At 42.9% G+C, this 20301-nt stretch overlaps 1 protein-coding gene across 2 annotated transcripts in view; it reads right to left on the bottom strand.

The window, feature by feature from the left end:
- Positions 1-4653: 4653 nt before the first annotated feature.
- The window catches only part of galnt13 (polypeptide N-acetylgalactosaminyltransferase 13), a 37951-nt gene continuing 22303 nt past the window's right edge, over positions 4654-20301 (bottom strand). Inside the window, exons 7-13 of one of the 2 annotated variants that reach the window (XM_030111342.1) lie at positions 20118-20235; positions 18575-18755; positions 17034-17173; positions 14779-14877; positions 14301-14435; positions 13996-14025; positions 10792-11008 (exon numbers count right to left, since the gene is read on the bottom strand). In XM_030111342.1, the coding sequence (XP_029967202.1) occupies positions 10823-11008; positions 13996-14025; positions 14301-14435; positions 14779-14877; positions 17034-17173; positions 18575-18755; positions 20118-20235 (889 nt within the window). In that variant the 3' untranslated portion in view covers positions 10792-10822. Of the gene's footprint in view, positions 5979-10791; positions 11009-13995; positions 14026-14300; positions 14436-14778; positions 14878-17033; positions 17174-18574; positions 18756-20117; positions 20236-20301 lie in introns of those variants that run through there. The other variant, XM_030111343.1, reaches the window with a different exon arrangement.

Below are 20301 nucleotides of genomic sequence, written 5' to 3'. Positions count from 1 at the left end.
ATGGGAATATTGTTATTGTGAACTATGTCTGTTTTTGTAACCCCGGCAGAAGCAAGACATTATTATTTGTTGCTGTAGTCAAAAATAGCATCTGAACAGGGGTGCTCTGTAGAACAGCTCCTGGAGATTGATGATTGATTACTACACAATTACTGCTGAAAGCAGCAGGGCCCCTCCTCCTAATCACTGCTTTCGTCGCTAAAAGGAGATTATCACATAGGAGAAGCTTGTTATAGCCACTTCCTCCCTAAAAATCAATAAAAATTACTCATGAGATTGCAAGCATACATCAGAAATGTCTTGGTTGAATCCCACGGCGGCCTCGACGCATTTACACACAGGTACTGTACAATATTCTCTGTGCATGAGTGTGTTTGTGTGTGTGTGCCTCCTGTGGCTGTGCATCTGACCCCCTCAGAGATACTGGCCTCAAACCACGTCTAATTAAAGCTGCTTTTCAATGCAGGCGCTCTGGAACTTCAGGTCCCCTCAACAATTAAGTGCAGGATTTCTCCTTTGGTCTCAAGTGAGAAGGAAAGGCACATCCAGAGGGTTGATTATCCACCGCACCCCTACCCCACTCTCTCTGCACCCCCCCCCCCCCCCCCACCCCCCCACCCCCCCATCCCTTTTGCCTCTATCCATTATTGGATTCGCTTAGTTGAAGGAACCCCGTGTATAGAGCTGGAGGAGACAGGCAGGCCGGCATACAATCAGGTTCAACCGGAGACACTCCAAGAAATGGAAGAGAAAATGTACAGCGCCGCATTGGAAGTCACGGCACGAGGGCGCGAGGACTTTCTTCTCCTGATGGTCTCATGGAAGCACATAAAAGAGACAATCACACATCTAACTGGTAAATCGCTCGGTTGCTTTGGACATTGCCCTGCATTAAACCGTCACAGGGAAAAGAATAGGAAGAAGAAAAAAAAAGCTTGTTTGAAGAAAACAAACATTTATAGAGGTCAAAATATAAACTCCCAGTGTTATTTATACATTATAGAATTTCAATTTGAAATATTTTGTGAGTCTCTATGTATAGGCTGCAACTGTAGTTTCTTTTAATACAATTTTCACCATCATGCTATCACAATAAATTTGGTTTTAAAATGGTTATAAATTACATGAACACACACTGAACAAACCTGACTTTGTGTTATTTTCAGAGCTTCTGTTCAAAGTGTTTCCCGACCACGGACCTGACACGCTGACGCCACGCCGTCCCGTCACCGTCACATAAAGCAACACACACAAGCTTCAATAGCTTTTTGTATATGTCTTTAATACATACAGGCCAAATAACAATGTTGTGGGTCATTTTAGAAAACTGTGAAGAGCTGAGGCAGTCAGAATCGAGAGAATAGAAGGGACTTGGCTACGTAAATGTTTAAAATGACAGAGTTGGAAAAGATGTAACGTTGTTGAAGGTCACTCGATAAAGTCACAGATTTATTCGATATTCCCCGAGTCCGCGCTTTAAATAGCCGAGAAGTGCACGGCCCTCCGCCGTGAGCGCGCTGTACCTTCAAGTGCAACGGCGAGCCGCAAATAGCCGCAGATAAGACTTCCATTAGGGCTATTATTTTAAACCATCGCACCCGTTAATGGAGTCCCTTTGGCCTGTCCACAAACCCCACTATCTTATCCTCACAGGCCCAGTTAACCAGCCCGGGTTCGGCTCCTCGCAGGTGTGAGCCCAACTGAAACCGCAGCCGGTCCCCCGGGCGGCGAGCCGCCGCCGTGTTGTCGGCTCTGCTAGAACTGCTAATACCTCTGCAGCGGCGGTCTCACGGGGGGGGGGGGGGGGGGGGGGGGGGGGCTTGCAGAAATATTTATCGAAATGTTTTGTGAAGGGAAGGAAAGTGTACCGTATACTTGCACTTTATAATTTCTGTCTTGAAGCCTGTTGGTCCAGAAACACATGAATAATCTTCTATCAATAAATTGGCGTGTCGTTTTTATTTATGGACGAAATAAGGAAGCGTCAGTGGCGTAGTGGAAAGAGTGGAGTCCTCGTGTGTTCTAATTTATCTGCCAGTTCTGGCGTCATGTCAGCGTTGTGGAGATATTACAGTGGTATCAGTGTCCAGCTGGACAAGACGGAGTTAAAAGCTGCTCTGCAGTTGGACTGTTTGACGCATAAGAGTTACTGAAAATGAGTAATTCAACAAAGCTATTAGTTCTATCAGCTGAGTTAGTGGGTAGTTGGTAATATCTGATTCAGTCATCAAGTTCAAGTTCAACAGCTAAATGGAAAAAGATATGAAGTTAAGACGTGAAGACTTCTCTACTCGTCTCTAAATTCCAAAGGCTGTTAACATTAAGATATTGTCATTTCTGATAAATTAATAATCAGGGGTGTCAAAGTCACTTCAGTTTAAGGGTCACATGAAGCCCAATATCATCTTGAGTGGACTTGACTGGTAAAATAGTGGTATAATAATTAACTTCACATCTTTAACTTCAAGGTGTATGTTCTGGAAAAGTTTGTTTTTGGAAAATCTTTTTGCTATTTCTGCCCAAATTTAGTCCAAACTCAACTTAAAGCAAATTTTTATACTTTCTTTGCAAACTACAGTGCAGTGTCCAAACATCTTCTAGTGTAAAAGCTGCATTTTGTAGACTTTTGTCAGCCTGAGAAAATTTTCATTTTGCTGGGTCGTTTCCTGGGCCTGATTTCAGACTGCCAGCCTTATGTTGGACCCCCTTGTATTAGATAATCTGACATTTGACTGTCATGTATGGTTTGAACCTCTGGTTATTCCTGGAGGCCAGCAGCAGGCCCATTACAGTAACTGCTGCAGCCCATCAAGTGGTAATTTACATTTCTGTATTTCGTTTCACGTACTGCATTACTGATTTATGTACTACTCTGCACTTATTGATCTGCTAAAGGTTTGCAGGTCTTCAGTTATGCTGACCGAGGGTTAACCACTGGGAAGGTTTAGGACTCACAACTTTGTTTTCATGCACTTTTGACAGAATCACATAATTATTGTCAGTCACATATTATAAAGTCAGGCAAAAGCGTATTTATTACTACTAATGTATGTCCTCTTTGACCGAGTTAAAAATATTTAAATTCAATAGGCGATTTGATGATGACCATATAACACTGACATTAGTGACGGTGAATATTCTCAGTTCAGCTCCACCAAGTCTCAGGCTCTTGGTTCTGTTTCCTCTTCAGAGTAATTCTGACCCTCAGACTTTAACAAAGCAAAGACACATGAAAGGTCAAGACTCCTTTACATAAATGTCCACAGAATAATGGTCCCAGTCTAAAGAACATTCATCAGCTGACAATGCCAAGGTCCTTTACACATACTGGACAAAAGAGGATGGGAAAATCCATTATAAGGTACAGCGGGAAGCATTCATTGGTATGGGTGTTGTTTCCTCCAGCATGACAGAAGAGAAGCCAGTTTACGGTATTTGTAAAGCTACACGACGAATTGTACCGCCGCCTGTAGGGCTTATTAATCAACTGCAGTTTTAGTGTCTTTAATATAGTGTTGACATTGCAAACAGTTGCTCAAGAGTGAAATTAATACTGATTCTACGTTTGGTAAAGGTTTTATTTTTTTGTAAGAAAAAAAAAAAAAAAGGCAGAATGTACAAACAGGTAACACACCACTTTGCAACCAGCACATTGAAACATTACATTCCTATTTTTAACACCATGCACTTTACGATAATGAAAAACAATAAATGTGTGCACCTAATATCAAAGAGGTCATTGAATTTTAATCTGATTGCCAAACAGGCGCTTGGCAAGGATTCAAGCAGCATTGATAGTATTTCACTTTAGTACACGTGCCGAAGGTCCATAAGGTAGACTGAGAATTGGTTTTGTTTGACCGATGCGGTTTTCCAAAGCACAATGCAATTTCAGAACGGAAGGTATGCACTGGGGCTTTTATTACATCTATCCAGAAAAAAAAAAAAAAAAAAAACACATTGCAAACCCCGTGATGGTTTTATCGCCCGATGTCTTTTTCACTGAGCAGAGTTCAAGTTTTACAGCATCTTAGAAAAATAATTGGTTCTATTTGTACAACAACGGTGCCAGGAACACCTTTAACCAGCATTATGTACATTAGCTTACAACAAAGTGGAAAATACTGAGGGACTGGAAAATAAACATTAACTGAGCGTTTGAGAATCGATGACATTGACATGGATATGGTCAAACACTTGTTTCAATTTCAATATGCTTGAGTGTTTCATCTTAAATACACAACTGACATTCTTGATTCATAACAGGATGAATGAACCATATCTGACCCCGACCCCACCAAAGACCCCCAACGCTTTCCAAAGGCACAGAAACGCTTCGCCTTGAAGACATCATGACTTCTCATGATTGTCCAATACTCGTAGAAACTGATGAAGATGATGCTCACACGTGGTCGTGATGATCGTACATCGTTACTCCGTGTTATTGTGGAAAATTCTTTACATTCACAATAAATTACTGATATCTACTCGAAGTCTTGACAACTGGGTGTTGCCAAATTCAACAGAGCCTTGAACAAAAAAAAAAAAAACCTGCTACATTAACATTACACTGAATTTACTACGAGATCAAACTCAACAGGAAACTAAATAACATAAACCTCAAAGATATGTTGGAGGTCATTTAGTAGAAATTTTCTCTCGAAACCTTCAACACAACATGACCAACAGCAAAAAAAAATAAAAAATCCATTCAGCTCAACTGAAATATGCCTCTTCAGAATATTTCGGAAACCTATTTGACCAATGCTGTAATTAATAACAACTAATCCCAGCTTATATTAATAACTTCCAGTGTGACTAGATTTAACTTCCATAACTGTTAACCATAATTTCTCAAGTTGAATACAAACTGATGACAATCAGTAGAAACACGTTTTGATCCACGGATGCTACAGCATGTTAATTTCTCTCAGAGGAGGGGGGGTTATCCTGTGAGGTGATACTGTTACGTGATGCTCTTTTCTCATTAACGCACCACAAATAGATGACACAGTGTCAATATATGTATATCAATACCGTCAGCCAGCGTTTGAAATCCCCGACAAGCAGCTTGCGGTGTCGTCACATTTACTAAAAACGCGTTCAGACACCTGTGAATGATATGCAGAATTCCTCCACTTCAGCATCTTTTTCTTTCCAAACTCCCAGATATCAACATCAGATTCTGCTTCACAAATCCAGTCACGGTCAGGCTCTCTTATCAGCATGACCTCCTTTGTGTTTGAACAAAACAGACACATATGGGAACAGGATAAACAGCGACCGGCTGACATGTTTCCAGGTTGTACCTGCAGCAGGTACACAGATGCGCCGTCTGGACGGTCCTGAACATCAGCAGACCGTCGCGGAGACGTGACTTACAATGCAATGTAAGCGCCTTTGTTTAATAGTTTGTCCTGGCGGGTAAGCGGAGGTCTGAGCGGCTCGGCGGGCGTCCGACACAGAGCCGCCGCCGCCGCTTTGATATCAGTGCTCTCCATTCACAGACCCCACACGGAGTCGTCCCCGGCGAGGGTGTGACGAGGTCCCCAAAGCTACAGCGTGTCGCCTTGTCAAAATGGCAGGTGCGGCTCCTCCCGGACCTTTTGGCGAGCTGTAAGAGGAGACGCCTCCTTAATGGAAGATAAGCCACTGACCGCCGGATCCTTGTGTTTGTTGCCTGGGCCGTCGTAGCAAGAGGCGGGGTGTGTGTGTGTGTGTGTGTGTGTGTGTGTGTGTGTGTGTGTGTGTGTTAAAAGCCACCTGGTGACTGTGAGGAGAGCCATGCCTGGTTAGGAGGAAGGTGCAGAGGGGGGGAGGAGCGGTGAGGTGAGGGATCAGACGCTCAGGGTCATGTTACGGAGCAGCCACTGCTGCGAGCGGCCGCCGCTGCAGTCTCTCAGGGTGGGGACCATCTTGTCCTCCTCGGACGGCATGTCCAGGCATTGATTGCTGTTTGTGTGCAGCAGAGTGAGTCGCTGGAGAGAAGGGGGGGGAAGGAAAACAAAGACACACGGGCAATTATACAGATGTAACAATAATGCCTTGACATTTGTCTGTCTCATCGACTGCACGTCACCTGTCTGGACAAAAAGGGGAGGAGGGGGGGGGGGGCTCTACATGAAAAATTCAGATGAAGCTTCACAGACACACTTCCAACCATTGATTGCCCACATTTTACAAATTCACCCTTCAGCTCGGATAATAAGCTCCAGCTTGTTAGAGTGCAGCCAGAGCATGAAAAAAAACAATAGAAACATCAAGACAGCAGGTGTTCCAGGCAATAAAAAAGTAAAAGTGCTGTCCCCGGTACAATAGAGCGAGCAGGCTGTGGTGAGGATGGAGGCTCCTGTCGGTGGAGAGAAGGAAACAACAGTGTGGTTTAAACTTTGAGATTCTCCATGATGGATGGGCAGATGAATGGAAAATAAAATTAGTGATTTTATTGTAAACTTTGAGTTTTTACTCAGTACGCTAGTAAAAAATATCCCCACTCCACTCAACTCTTTACAGTTTTCATGTTTCCCAGTAGTTTTTATGGTTCTTGCCCAAAATGAAACGGTCCATAAACACAGAACAAGTGAGACAAGGGCGTTTTTTCAGGAGTCAGTCAAACATCAAGGATAAAATAACAGGTGTTCAGAATCCTGTGTGAATATACACGGCCCAGAGAGACAGGTGTTGGAATAAAAAGTGCAGGTTGTTTTTTCCTCTAAAATTTCAAAGGAAGCGGTCGTGACATTGTTCCATTGATATCTATAAAAGTTATCACACTAACCAGCATCCAGTCTGTCGTCAGTCCAGGACGCAGAATACAGATTTAACAGTAAACACTACAGAAGTTGGAGCCTTTTATAATTACTAACTAGAAAATCAAACCCCAAAAACTGTCTCCAGGTCAGTTCCTTTAAATTTTTGTAACACTGGTATCACAATAACTCAGTACTGCCTCCTGAAGAATGAAGTCTAAAAATTTTACACTAAATTCAGAATTTCTTTCCACATGTTAACGTGCCCAGTGCCCTGTGTGGAGTTGAACTTCCATACTTAGAGGAAAAACGGAATTTCTGCGGCAGGAATTTGACAAACTTCGAGTAAAGACTTCCACAAACAGCCCGAAGCAACAGGTTTGGTAAAACTAACATCTCAAACACGAAAAAAAACCAACAAAAACTGCACCATTGACTTAAGCTGGCACTTTCCATTGCCTTGAGATAGCAGCAAACCCCCCAATGCATCTGACCACACTTCATTTTAAGGAAAAAGAAAAGGAAAAGCCCTTGGGGCCAGCAGCTACATTTGCTATTTTTAAACGATGTGAGCAGCGGACGGGAAAACACACACACCGCTTCAGTCTGTAAATGGGATCGACACTTTGCACTGTATTTAGCGCCGCTTCGCGTCTCGACTGAGCGAGGGCTCAAAATCACCTTCAGCGGCAATGTGGGAAGCCGAGTTGTTGGTAAACAGCTGTTTACTCATGCAGCAGTCATTTGATGCCGCCGTGTACACCTGACTTGATGAAAGTCAATTCAATATTCATGGCCGTGTGCTTTAATCAGGACATCACAGGGTTATCTTCAAAGTTCTGAAATGTGCTGACACCAATAATATTTCCTGTTTGGCGAGGACGGGCAGACAGCTGGACCCCAACCTGGAAAGCAGCAGGCAATATGAACTATATGAATTAAAGTAAATAGCCGCATCTTTGTTTATTGTCATTTTAAATATAGAAATATATAATCTGAGAAATTCTTTTCAACTTCAAGCTGTTCTCCTAAAAAATAAAGCTGAGTTCCATATAGACGCCTCAGTTTCAAGACTCTGCTATAGCGCGCTGTCAGGTGCACAATAACACCTCAGCGAGACTCTTCAATGGAACGGGCCCTCTGTTATTGCAATTATTGTATTTCTCTGCTGCTGCACTCTGTGTGCTGCTCTGTCACACAAACCTGAAAAGTCAGGGGACAAAACAGACTGGGCTAAACTGGAAAAAAAACCACACACACACACACAAACACACACACACACACACACCTGTTGTGACAAGCCGAGCTCGGCCAGTGCCACGTGAGCGTGTACCACAGGAGGGACTCGGTGGCGATCTGCCACGCCGGCTCCAGAGAGAACACCCCCCCACCAACACATGTGAGAGAGCTCTCAATGGCCTTGATTAACCATTTATGTTCATTCCCTCAGAAGGAACACACTTCCGCAATTTTTGTTCCTCTCTTGAGTCGCTTTTTTCCCCGTCCTAATGATCACATGCAGGGGGGACAGAAGGATTTTAGGAGCTGGTTTTGGAAGAAGAAGTAGAGTCACTGCTGGGAGAACACAATGCTGTGAGAGAAATTGAGAAAATCGCGTTAGGTGCCACGAAAGCAGCGTGCGGCGCGTTAATGCATCAAAACGTACGGCCGCGTTAAAGAAAAGCTGCATCAAAACTAAAGAGAACCTCGGCTTTAATGGTCTGCATCTTAATAAAGCATCATCTTGGGGCTTATTCTGAGACAGTGCGTATGCAAATTAAAGAAGAACACGTGACCCAGTCCAGACCAAGTCTGTGCGTGGCATGAAGACAAGCACTGATAGGAGTTTTATAATCTGGTGGTTGACGTACAGTTCTTCATTAAAACAAGATTGTGCAGTGACTATTGACAGAGGATATTCACACTAATGAGCTCACACAGACGCTCAGGCCATGTTTGATCTCCAGCTATAAAACACAAGGGCCTGACATTCTCTGCCTGGATACAAAGGAGTGCACACACGCACACACACACACACACACACACACACACACACACACACACACACACACACACACACACCTTTCTTGAAGTACAGATTGTGGACCGCCCCACAGGGCAGATTTGTTCAAACAAAGCCAGAACAAAGAGAGCAGGTGGCATATGACCTTACACACCTGCCAAAAAAAAATAAAGAAAAGAACAATAAGGTTTTTCTCTCCACTACAGACATTTTACTTTTCCTGCTTTTCTTGTCGCAAGACGTAACTGCGCCTCAACGGCAGCGTTCTCCCCACATCTACAGCGGGATATGAAATTAAGTATGCTCCGATTTCTGAATGAAAACAGCCTTTTTTTGTAGCATGTGCATAAAGTAAACAGCCTAGTCAACAAACGCCTCCCTCTGAAAGCTTCATCTTGACTATTCATACTTGAGCCAGCTTCTCCAGTCTTAAGGTAGAGCTAATCTATAAATCATGAGGCGGGCTGAGGCAACACCGAGAACAGACCTTTCTTCTTTCATTCAAAGACCCAAACTTGCTCGACTGGCAGCGTCGACAGAGCAGAAATATAACGACAGATTTGAAAAAAAAAAAGGCTCTGCATTTCATGAAATTACTAGAAGTGTGGATGTCCTATCCTTCACTTATAATTATTTTATGACTGCTTGAGGGCAAAAAAAAAAAAAAAAAGTCTCCTTTCTCAGCCACACAGTAAACCAGGCAGTGTCTCCAGAGCGAGCGACTGAGTGTATGCACAGCTGAGAGCGGCTAATTAAATGAGGGAGATTTCTAACCACGAGCCCCGGTTGTGGAAGAGGATCCTCTTTGTCACCAGGAAGCGCGCTGGACTTGCTGAAAGGCACCGGAGTTTTTGTTTGGCGTGACGCTGACTGTGAGGGAGATCTGGGAGGGGTTGGGGGGGGAGGGGGAGGGTGTGTGTGAGTTGCTTTTTGTGGAAAATATAAAATATAAAAACAGCAGAATCCTTTTATCTCGCAACAGACTCAGCAACAGTCTCATTTGGTTTAATGGCGTCCTGCTCCTCTGTACGTGCCGTCCCTCTTGAGCCGGCTACGCCAGGAGGACCCCAGAGTGTGAACAGCAAATCAGGCCATCGAACAGCGGGTCACTTTACTGCCGCGACTCGGACACACGCCAGCAGTCCTGGGAGCTCCTTACTCAATTTACCCCGCTTGGACACAAAAAAAAAAAAAAAAAAAAAAAAACCCCGTACCATGCAAGAGTGAAATAGGAGATACAGCCGTATAGACCTGAGAAGGCTCCAGGTAACTGAACAGAAAGGGCCACAAAAGAACATGGGTGACCGTGCGGACTGGACATGGCCGGAAAATAACCACACTGAAACGGACAAACACGGAGAGCAAAAGAACATTTCTTACAAAAGTATGGAAATAAGCAGGCTGGCTGCTGAAAGGCGTTGATAATTGAGATTCATTGGTTTTACAATATGTTCGTGGCGCACGGTGTGCACAGCTGCCGTCGGCCAATGGGAGAGTGGAATGAGCGGCCAGAGCCATGAAAGGTAGCTTCACAATGAAGGATCACTTCAAAAGAACTTGTAAACAATGGCAAGCCCATTTCAATCAGCCCTGAACGTGGGCTAAAAATAAACACGTTCACCTCCACCTCAGGCATCATTCACCGAGTGAGGGCTGTCCGCGGGGATGGCCAGTAAATTCTCACTTCGAAATCAAAGCGCGCTGTCAGAAAACACACCTTAAATGAGATCTAATTTAGCATGAAGATGGGCTGATGGTCTTTTAGATGTCATCCTGCTCACAGGAGCGTTACTGATTCGCTTAAAGGTCACAGGTGAAAAGACGCTTAAGGCTTCCTGACATGATCTGAATTCACAAACCTTCCTAAAAAGCCAGGATGTGATTGGTTCTCACAAACTAGAAGAAGGAATCAGCTACAGAGGCGACTTTAACAGGTCAAACTACTTCACTGCAACGTCTCACAACGCTAATCTACAATGCTACGAGGCGGCTACAGTTCTAAGCTGCTCACCTCAGGACCCTCACAGCCCCCCACAGAGCGCACGTGAGCTTAGAGAAAATAATCTGTGGGACTGAAGTAGAGGTGTCTGGCAACCTCCAGACGAGTGTAGTTGTGGAGGATCCACGACTGCACGGGGCTGCCGCTGCAGCGCTCCACGGTGGGGCCGTACGAGCCGTCCTCCAGACGGCTGAGGGTCAGACACGACTGGGTGATGATGTGGAGGAAGGTACGTTTCTGCATCCGATCCGGCAGGGAAAAGGGACACACGGTCGTGGAGGTAAGTCACAGAATTATGAAATGATTAATGAAAATCATGCGAGATGGAAGGAATCTCCCATATTGTATTGACATTTACACAAAGATTATCCCTTATTGCATTTATTGCGTTCATTCAAAACATGACCTTTAAATAAAAATGGACAATTATCCAACTTTAACACAAGACACACAGCATACTGACTGCTTATATATATATAAAAATGAGTTTTATTGCTATTAAAGGCGAGGTAATTTTAGCAATCAATCTGTTGTGTCATTCAGTCAGAAATTCTAAAAACTCTCCCTCCATGTGAAAACAACACAAAGCTGAAGGAAAAAAGGAAATTAGACACTAGAATACCTCTGAAAACATTAATTGTACATACATATGTAAAAAAAAAGGAACTTCTATCTGACAAATGGTGACTCTCAGAAGTAAATTCAGAGAGGTGTGATTTTAATGACTGTAGCGTTTCCAGCAAGTATTTTCACTTTTGATGGATTGTGGAAAAAGAGCACACTGTAAACAGCAGAGCAAGTGGAAAAGGAGGACGTATGGTCACGGCTGTGAATGAATACATCAGGAATATGGAAAAGTCAGGTATTCCTGTGACAGTGAAACTGATGACCAGATGAAATGTTAATGGCTCTGTAGTCACTGAGGATTCGGTCCCTGTCAGTCACACCTGAGCTAAAAATAACCTTGATCACTGACAGCGGTGAAACCCCAACGCTGTTTACAACAGAGACCAGACCTCTTCAATTATGAATTATTCAGAATTTTTTTTTTTTCTTTTTCATTCCAAGAATGCACCCAGAGAACAAAGTGTAATGAAAGGATTTCTCTTTGGGTTTGTTCTGCGCTTGATGGAAAGGCCTCTGGGCTGCCGCGCCATGTCATATCAACATGTCAGATATAGGACATCTCAATCTCTCACAGAAAATGCCGTAGTCTCTGCAGTCTCCCCTAACCATCTCCCGGTGCCTTAAAAGCATAAATACTTAATATAAAAATGCTTTTTGAGTTGTATAATCCGTAATGTATTTTGAATTCAGGAGGCTGAGGGAGAATATTCCAGTACTCCTAAGAGATTCAAATGTCTTTCTCATTTTGCTCTCTGTCTATATTTGGCTCACATTTTAAATTTTATTTTAAGTTCTGTAACACCCATCATAATCAAAAATACAGAGTGAATACAACCCTTGTGGTAAAGATGCTGCATTTTTGTATTTTTTTTTTCACATCTTTTTTGTTTTCATTCTTCTGCGGCAGCACCACAGCTGAGTAAACTGTGACAGACAGTTTGAATATTTTATGAGTTCAGTAGTATCTTTTACAAGTAAATCCCACTTACACTGTTGGCCAAAAAACTAGACGACATAGAAATGTCTGACGCTTTATTCTTTTTATTTTGGTTTATCCCTCTACACTACCAGTCAAGAGTTTAGACACGCCTTCCCATTCCATGTTTTTTCTCTATTTTCTTGACTGTTTACGTTGTAGATTCACACTGAAGGCAAGAAAACAATGAACGAACACATATGGAGTTATGTTGTGAATGAAAACTGTGAAATAACTCAAAATGTGTTTTAAATTTTAGATTCTTCACAGTAGCCATCCTTTAATTAGTTGACAGCACTGTGAAGCTTCAGCCTTCTCTCAACGAGCTTCACGAGGTCGTCTCCTGAAAAGGTTTTCCCTTCGCAGCTGTGTCTTGTCGGGCTTCATTTGTGGAATTTCTCGCCTTCTTAATGAGGCTGGGATCATCCGCTGTGTTGTGCAGGAGTCAAAAGCAAAATGACAGTCCACCATTTCTTTATGAACTGAAGGTCAGTCAGTCCAGAAAAACGCAAAGTTTGTTCCAACATCTAGTTGCAAAAATCATCAAATGCTTGGACGACACAGGCTCGCATGAAGGATGGAAGATGAAGAGGGACCTCTGCTGCTGAGGATAAGTTCACCCGAGTCACCAGCCTCAGAGTTCACATGTTAACAGCTCGTCAGATTAGAGCCCAGATAAATGTCAAACAGAGTTCTAGTAGCTACATCGCTACATCCACTGTTCTGAGGAGGCTGTGAGAATCAAGCCAGGAAGGAAAAGCAATGAGCAGAAGAGATTTGTCTGGACTAAAGAAACACAAGGAATGGACGATAGATATGTGCTTTGGTCTGATGAGTCCAAATTTGAGCTCTTTGGTTCTACCTGCCTGAAAAGGTTTCTCCATGCATGGTTCCACCGTGCAGCCCGGAGGAGTAGGTGTGATTGAGTGGGGGAGCTTTGCTGGTGACGCTGTCGGAGATTTATTCAAAACTGAAGGCACACTGAACCAGCATGGCCGCCGCACCAACACGCCATCCCATTGGGTTTGCCTTCAGTTGGATCAACATTTATTTTTCAATGGGAAAATGACCAGGAACACACCTCCGGGCTGTGTGAGAGCTATCTGACCAAGGAGGAGAGTGATGGAGTGCTGCGCCGATCGAGATGGAGCGCAGAGTGAAGGCAAAAGGGCCAACGAGTGCTCGGCATCTCTGGGATTGTTGGAAAACCATTTCAGGTGAGCGCCTCATGAAGCTCATCCAGAGGAGGCCAAGAGTGTGCAAGCACTAACCCGAACAAAGGGTGGCAATTTTGAAAGCGATTAAATATAAAGCATGTTTTGTACTACTACACACTTTTCTGTTCACTACATAATTTCATGTATTTATTCATAGTTTTGATCAGAGAGAATCTACAGTGTAAGAAACTTTTGACTTATAGTGTATGTTTTTTACATTTCTAGGTCATTCTGTATATCTGGGTACTTTGTTTATACTTTGTGGGGAAAAAGGATTCAGTTCACAAAAAGATTAATCTAAATCTACATACCTACAACCACATTCACATATAACACGGCCACAATACTGGAAACACGAGGTGCAGAATTAGTGGGCGATTCTTAGGATAAGTTAAAGAGCTTACCTTGAAATCATATTCCCACTTGCCAATATACTATTTAAAATGAGAGAAGATGAAAGGAAAGACAGCTGCTGGGTGGAAATAGCAACTCAAGATCTGTGCAGCTTCCAAAGGAAAATTCAAAAGGAAAAAAAAAAAACACTACAGTGCCATCTGGTGGCAGGGAAAAACATTCCACTGCCTCCAACGACTGAAATCTTTAAATTACACCACTGGTTGTGCAATTATATAGTCACTCAGACAGGAGTGGTCAAAAGGAAATGTCCATTTTGAATAAAGTGGTTTTCAAGAGAAAGCATCAGTCTCACCTCTGCGTCGTACTCAAACATCTGATTGCCCTTCATGTGGTGACACTTGAGCATGACGACGGGTCCGTTGAGACGGGAGACGTCCAGACAGAGGTCATCTGTCCTGATTTCTTTATCTGCAGTGTAGGAGAACACCTGGAAAAGCACATCTTATTCAGGCCTCTTATTCAGTTGCAGTAACAACATTATTTTACCAGGTCGAGATTCTAGAACATTTCATACGACTGTATTCATCCATATTTACCACAAATGAGCTTTTAAAACATTTGACTTTAAAATGTTATTGGTTTAGAAATGTCTTCATTCAAATGAGATTTTAGAGATATATCCACAATGGGTGTGTTTTGACATTATTTTGAATATATCTGACTAAATTCAACATAACTCATAACAGAAATAAAGACATTTATTTCTATGTGGAAAAACCTGCATATGTGTGACAACAAACAGATGTGATGATGTGCTGATTCCACTGTACCTGGTTTCCGCCCATCCCATGACAGTTGAAGAAGCCCACCTTCTCGTTCTCCTTTCTTCCCATGTTGTCCAGGCACTGGTTTGTCTCAACATTTCTGATCTACAGACAAAAAGTAGTAAAGTCAGTCTGAATGACTTGTATTCTGTTAATGGAAGGTGTTGTTAAAATTGTATCTTGAAGATGATAATTTTGTACAAAGGTTGCAAAGTATTCCATTGATAATAATGGTAAATGCAATAACAATAAACCTGAACAAGACAACACAAAAAAATGTTATTCTAATATTTAAAAAAAATCAGTCATCAATGAAAGAGGGTTTTCTTTTTAAATAAATAGCTCCTTTTAGTTCTTGTTTCGTAAAGCGATGAGACATGCTCCCCAACTCCCTTAAACACTTCCTCTTCAGTTCTGAAACGTTATGACTATTTTTGCTGTTTTTAGGCAGCTAAATGCAGAGATGAACAGTGCAAGGAATGTTCAAACATATGCGCAAAGAGTTTAAATGATCTGACAGAGTGCAATTTGAACAAACGGAAAACACCTTTTTTTTCTTCTTTTCTTTCAACAGTCGGTGTGAATCTGCTGTGACGGTTAGCGCTCCTCCTTCACATGGACCGTGTTTCAAGGTCCCCTGTTGGAGTTTTCACCTCAATCTACTCGCTAACAGTTGTTCCAAACACCTTTAAGCAGTGACCACAGGTCTCCTGTGGATGTAAGCTGGGTCGGATCCTTGGGTGGATGTGCGTCATCCCACACAGGCTGGATGATGCCGAGATCAAGGCTCTGCGGAGGTCACACCACCACCGCCTTGACTCACTCTCTAAATGGTTTCTACTAACACTAAGAACAGGGTTTGGGGATGCTGCTCAAGGCTGCAGAAGACATTTTCCTCCGTCATGGTGTTGCATAATAAATAAGTGCCATTCTTTTCACCCAGCTGTTTTACACAGAGCTAAAAATGATGGTCAGGTAAGTCACTGCAGCCACCAGAGCCAGTGGCTCAGCAGTCAGACTCCAGGTGCACTCATTTAACAGAAACGTCATGAAGTCAAACTTCTACTCATTATGTGCACTTTTAAAGCTGAAATGAGAAAAACACTCCCCGCCACAGCTCTGCGTAACCCCTGTTATCACGGTCCTGACCATCTTACAGTCCACTCGGCAATTTAATGAACTCATACATTCACAAAGATAAAGCTGAGCTGACCACATAGGTTGCCTGAGCTGCTGTGCCTATCATGCAGGAACAGAATAGCATTCATAATTAAGTGATATAAAACCTAATGGCTCCAGCTGTTAAGGAAAGGCTGACTGTGTGTTATGGAGGATGAGAATAAGTCTGAGGAACTGTGGTTTGGAGGAAGATGGGAGGGAGAGGTGCTGCAGTGGCTAAATAGAGAGAATCGGCTTTTACTGCAGTGTAGCAGCGCACAGAGAGAGGAGGAAAAAAAAATCCCCTCATCCTCAGCTGTACGACTGTTGGAGGATTACAAGCTCATTTCACCACGAGTTCCTCGACTGACATTACTTTTGAATGGCCCCCGCCTATCGTTCAGACAGCATACTTGATGTCAGCGCCAGCTTTACCCCATGCTGCACTGCTGTGGAAACGCTGCCACGTGCTTCAGGAGGCAAATTCAGGTCATTCCAGGAAACATTTGGACGGAGATGACAGTCACTTTGAAATCAGCAAACTAAAAACATGCATATTATTAATATTAATATGACCTGTGAACTATTTGCTTTAACACTAATAATCAAAACTATAAAAACATCTGATTACTCCAATACTATTCCAATACTAATCCAATACTATTTACGATATTGATTTTATCCCTTCATAAAAAGAGATTGACACCATAAAAGTTTATTGTCTGTTAAAAATTATTTTTCCACATCAAGTTAAACCCAAACTGGACGGAACGACTGTGTCAAATGCTTACATGAGCCTTATCTCACCTCCACAGTGTGCATGATATAACCGTGTAAACATGTGAGCAGGATCAATACAAACTCTATGAGCATCCCTGTATTTGTTTACCATGCACGTCCGCCACAAACAGCTGGGGATGTTTCCTTTTATCTTGTTTTGTCAAGCCTTTGCTGGATGCTGAGATTTTCAGGTTTATCTGGCAGCGTATATCAGCCCTCTGAAAACACAGCCCCGCAAGCTACAAGGACAAACCTGGCTGAATGCAGAAGCAGCCAGTGTATCGGCTGCATTGTGGAAGATCAGAGTACAAGAGCGCTCATACTTCACCAAGTGAGTAGTATCTCCTCGGGATCTGGGAGTCTGGGTAGATGTTCTCTAGATACCAGGAAAACGGTTTGCACTTCAAGGCATCGCGGAGGGCCCTGCGGGAAGAGACGTCGCCATAGTCCACCCGCATTACGCCTGCAGACGAAAGCGTGAAGACAACCAATGAGCGACATGTACCAGCGACCATGATCGATCAGCAATTACATTTTTTTTGTTTGGAGAGTGGAGAATAATGTTGCAACGCCGAGACCAAACACCAGGGGGACCCATCAAAAGATGAGTGAGCAAAGGTAATTTTCTGGAAAGTAACACATTAACCGTCTTCCTTCTGTTATAGCATTTCCATGCAGTTCTTCACCTAAATCCTGAATGTCGTGATCTATTTCACTTCAACTAAATGGAAACTGCTTCAACCTTGATACAACTACAGATTTGACAGCAATGAGGTGCAGACATTTACAAACACATTAGGAATAAGGCTTTTCTCCAGAGTATTACTTGAAGACTCGTAGCTCGTGTGTGGATAGATCCAGGTTGGCAATTTAACATCAAAGAGAACTATTGCCATGTGGAAACAGTACAAACACTCAACAACCAGGACCTACAGCAATCTACATTATCAATCACACATGAAGAAAACAATGCAAGGAGCTTCTTCAATGACACCAATAATGATGCAGACTTCATTCTAAGAAATAGAAAATTCAAGTTGGCAGATAAAAGGAAGAGCTAAAGGGGAAGCTTTTGCCACTGTCTCAATTTCTCCTTTTCTTGCTCTCGATCTGTAGGGTCGGAGCGTCACACGCTGCAGATGATGAATGGCCTCTTTGATCTTGAAATCGCCACTGTTGAGGAGGGACGAGGAGGGAGATACACTTTTTAAAAAGGATCGCTCGATGCCACTCCCAAATTTCAGCCTGAGCAACATACTGTGTTTCCTCTGTGCCAATAAGTGAGGTCTGGCTGCAGTGCAGCCCAGATCATTCTCCCTAATGTCCTGGAGGAAAAGACAGTCATTGCAGGGCTACAATGCGCAGAAAAACTCATCCATCACAGCCTGGGCTCTGTCTGCACACCTGCCCATGGAGAATCCCGCCTGCCTCAGAGGAAGAAGGTCACAATTTGTGCTGTAAGATTGGTGGATTACAGATGATCCTTTATATGTAGTCTGGCATCTAAAACACTTACCCAAAGATTTCTGGGAAATGGCTGGCTGCTGAATGGTAATCACATTACTAAGGAGACAGATGGTGAGGTACTCGTCTCAATCTGCACAGTCGTATTGTTTTAGCGTTTCCCTATATGTTTGAGCTCTGCTGGATGAAAAGACCATTTCTGACTTATTTGTCAGTTCCAATTCAAAAGCGCAATAAAATGTGTATGAAAGCAGAAATTAATTGATCTTACTCTGAGACAGAAAAAAAGAGGAGACAATTCTCCCTCTTTATGACATTAACAGATGTAACACCTGCAAGGACATAAAGCGGACAGGTTTCACGGAGATAATGACCCGAGCAGGGTTGTTGCTTCATGTACCTGGTGATATGATATAGAAGAAGTCTTTAAAATCATCCATCCACACTTCAGCCAGCCGCCTGTTGTTCTTGTTGATGACTTGGCCCGTCCCTCCAGGGAAGCTGTACGGCGTGGCTTTCCGGAAAACATGGCCCACATGTGAACACGTAACAATTTCCAAAGAGCCGCCACACTGCCAGATCTGTAAGCAAACACAGACAAGGCAGATGTTCTGATTTATGAAATCATCATAACTACGGTGATGTGTATTTTAAATTTATGAACACTGAGGGCTTTTATTTATTTGTTTATCTATTTATTTATTGTTTGATAATCTAAGGTCGTAGCCTTTGATCGCCAAAAAAAGCTTAAAACCGAATCGTACTGTTTCTGGCGGCAGATTGGCCAATCATTAGTGAAAGTGACAGCCAAAGCTCAGCAGCTTTATAACAAACCTTTTTCCCCAAGATTCTTTACTGTCATTAGATCAAACAATGAACTGCTTTGGAGATCCACACATCAATTCAGCAGCAGATATATAATTCATTTCGAGAAAATAATGCTTGCAAGCAGCAATCACAACTTCAGCTCCTCCAGATGTGTCCAATCTCTGTGCACATCGTGCTCTACGCTCTTAGAATAACAAGAAAAAAAAAACCTGTGATTGAGTTAAAACTTGTTTGGTCGATAGCACAAATGCTTTCTGTTGCCTCAAGGTAGCAATGTGCCACCAACGTGCCTGACCTCACCTCATTTTAAGACAAGCACACCCATGGGTGCACAGATGTGCAGGAGTACATTTGCTACTTAAGCGGCACAGGCACTTGACGGGTAAACAACTGCATTGGCCTGAAATTAGCAAACATGTGCACTGCGGTGTGTGCTGCTTTGAGTCTAGTGTAAGACAGTTCCCCGAGGCTATTAGGTTGAGTATAGGAAAAAAGGTGAAAAAAAAAAAAAAGAGTATCCTATCTCACGTTTCCTGAGAGTCCATTTGATCGACTGCAGCAGACTACTCTGAAACAGCATTCTGTGGGATTTCTGAATTAACCCAGTCTCAACATCAGAGTTGCAAGAAAAGAAAAAAAAAACATACCTTTTTTATATCCATTTATCTATCAAAATTCTCTTTTAATGGCCTCCTCTAATAGCATCTCAAAGTGAGTCGACTAAGCTCGTTTTCCGAGACATTCCTTTTTCCACTTGTCTTTCAGCAGCATTTCATTGCAGCAGCAGAGTTTCTGGAATGTAAATGTTGCTGTGCCCATCTGTCTGTCCACCGCTTTCTTCCTCGTCTAAAATCTTTGTAATGTATTGATTGGAATGCACTGGAATTCTATACTGACATCTATCGTTCTCAGCAAATGGACCAACTTTGATGATGACTTTCCATTCAGTGTTGTCCTTGTGTCTCTTTGTAGGAGGTAAATTTGTGTAACTTCATACATATGACATATTCCAGCTTTACACCCTCAGGTAGGATCATTTTAATCCTTGCGGTCCTAATTCCAATCCTGTCTTCAACGGCGTCTGGTAATGTGATGGAAAGGAAAGAGCTACTCACTCTGAAAGACATCTCCAGGTTCTCTCCACCCCAGATATCCATCCCTGGGTCGTAGCTTCCAATTTCTTCAAAATATGTTTTGTCGATAGAAAACAAACCTCCTGCCATAGTTGGAGTCCTGCAGGAGACACAACAGATTAAGAGACAAAACGCACGGAAAGCGTTTTGCAGAACTCCGTCCCCC

This window comes from Salarias fasciatus, chromosome 16 (assembly GCF_902148845.1).
Source record: "Salarias fasciatus chromosome 16, fSalaFa1.1, whole genome shotgun sequence".
Lineage (NCBI taxonomy): Eukaryota > Metazoa > Chordata > Actinopteri > Blenniiformes > Blenniidae > Salarias > Salarias fasciatus.
The sequence above is the reverse complement of the archived record's forward strand: the minus strand, read 5'-3'. Positions and strand labels throughout refer to the sequence as shown.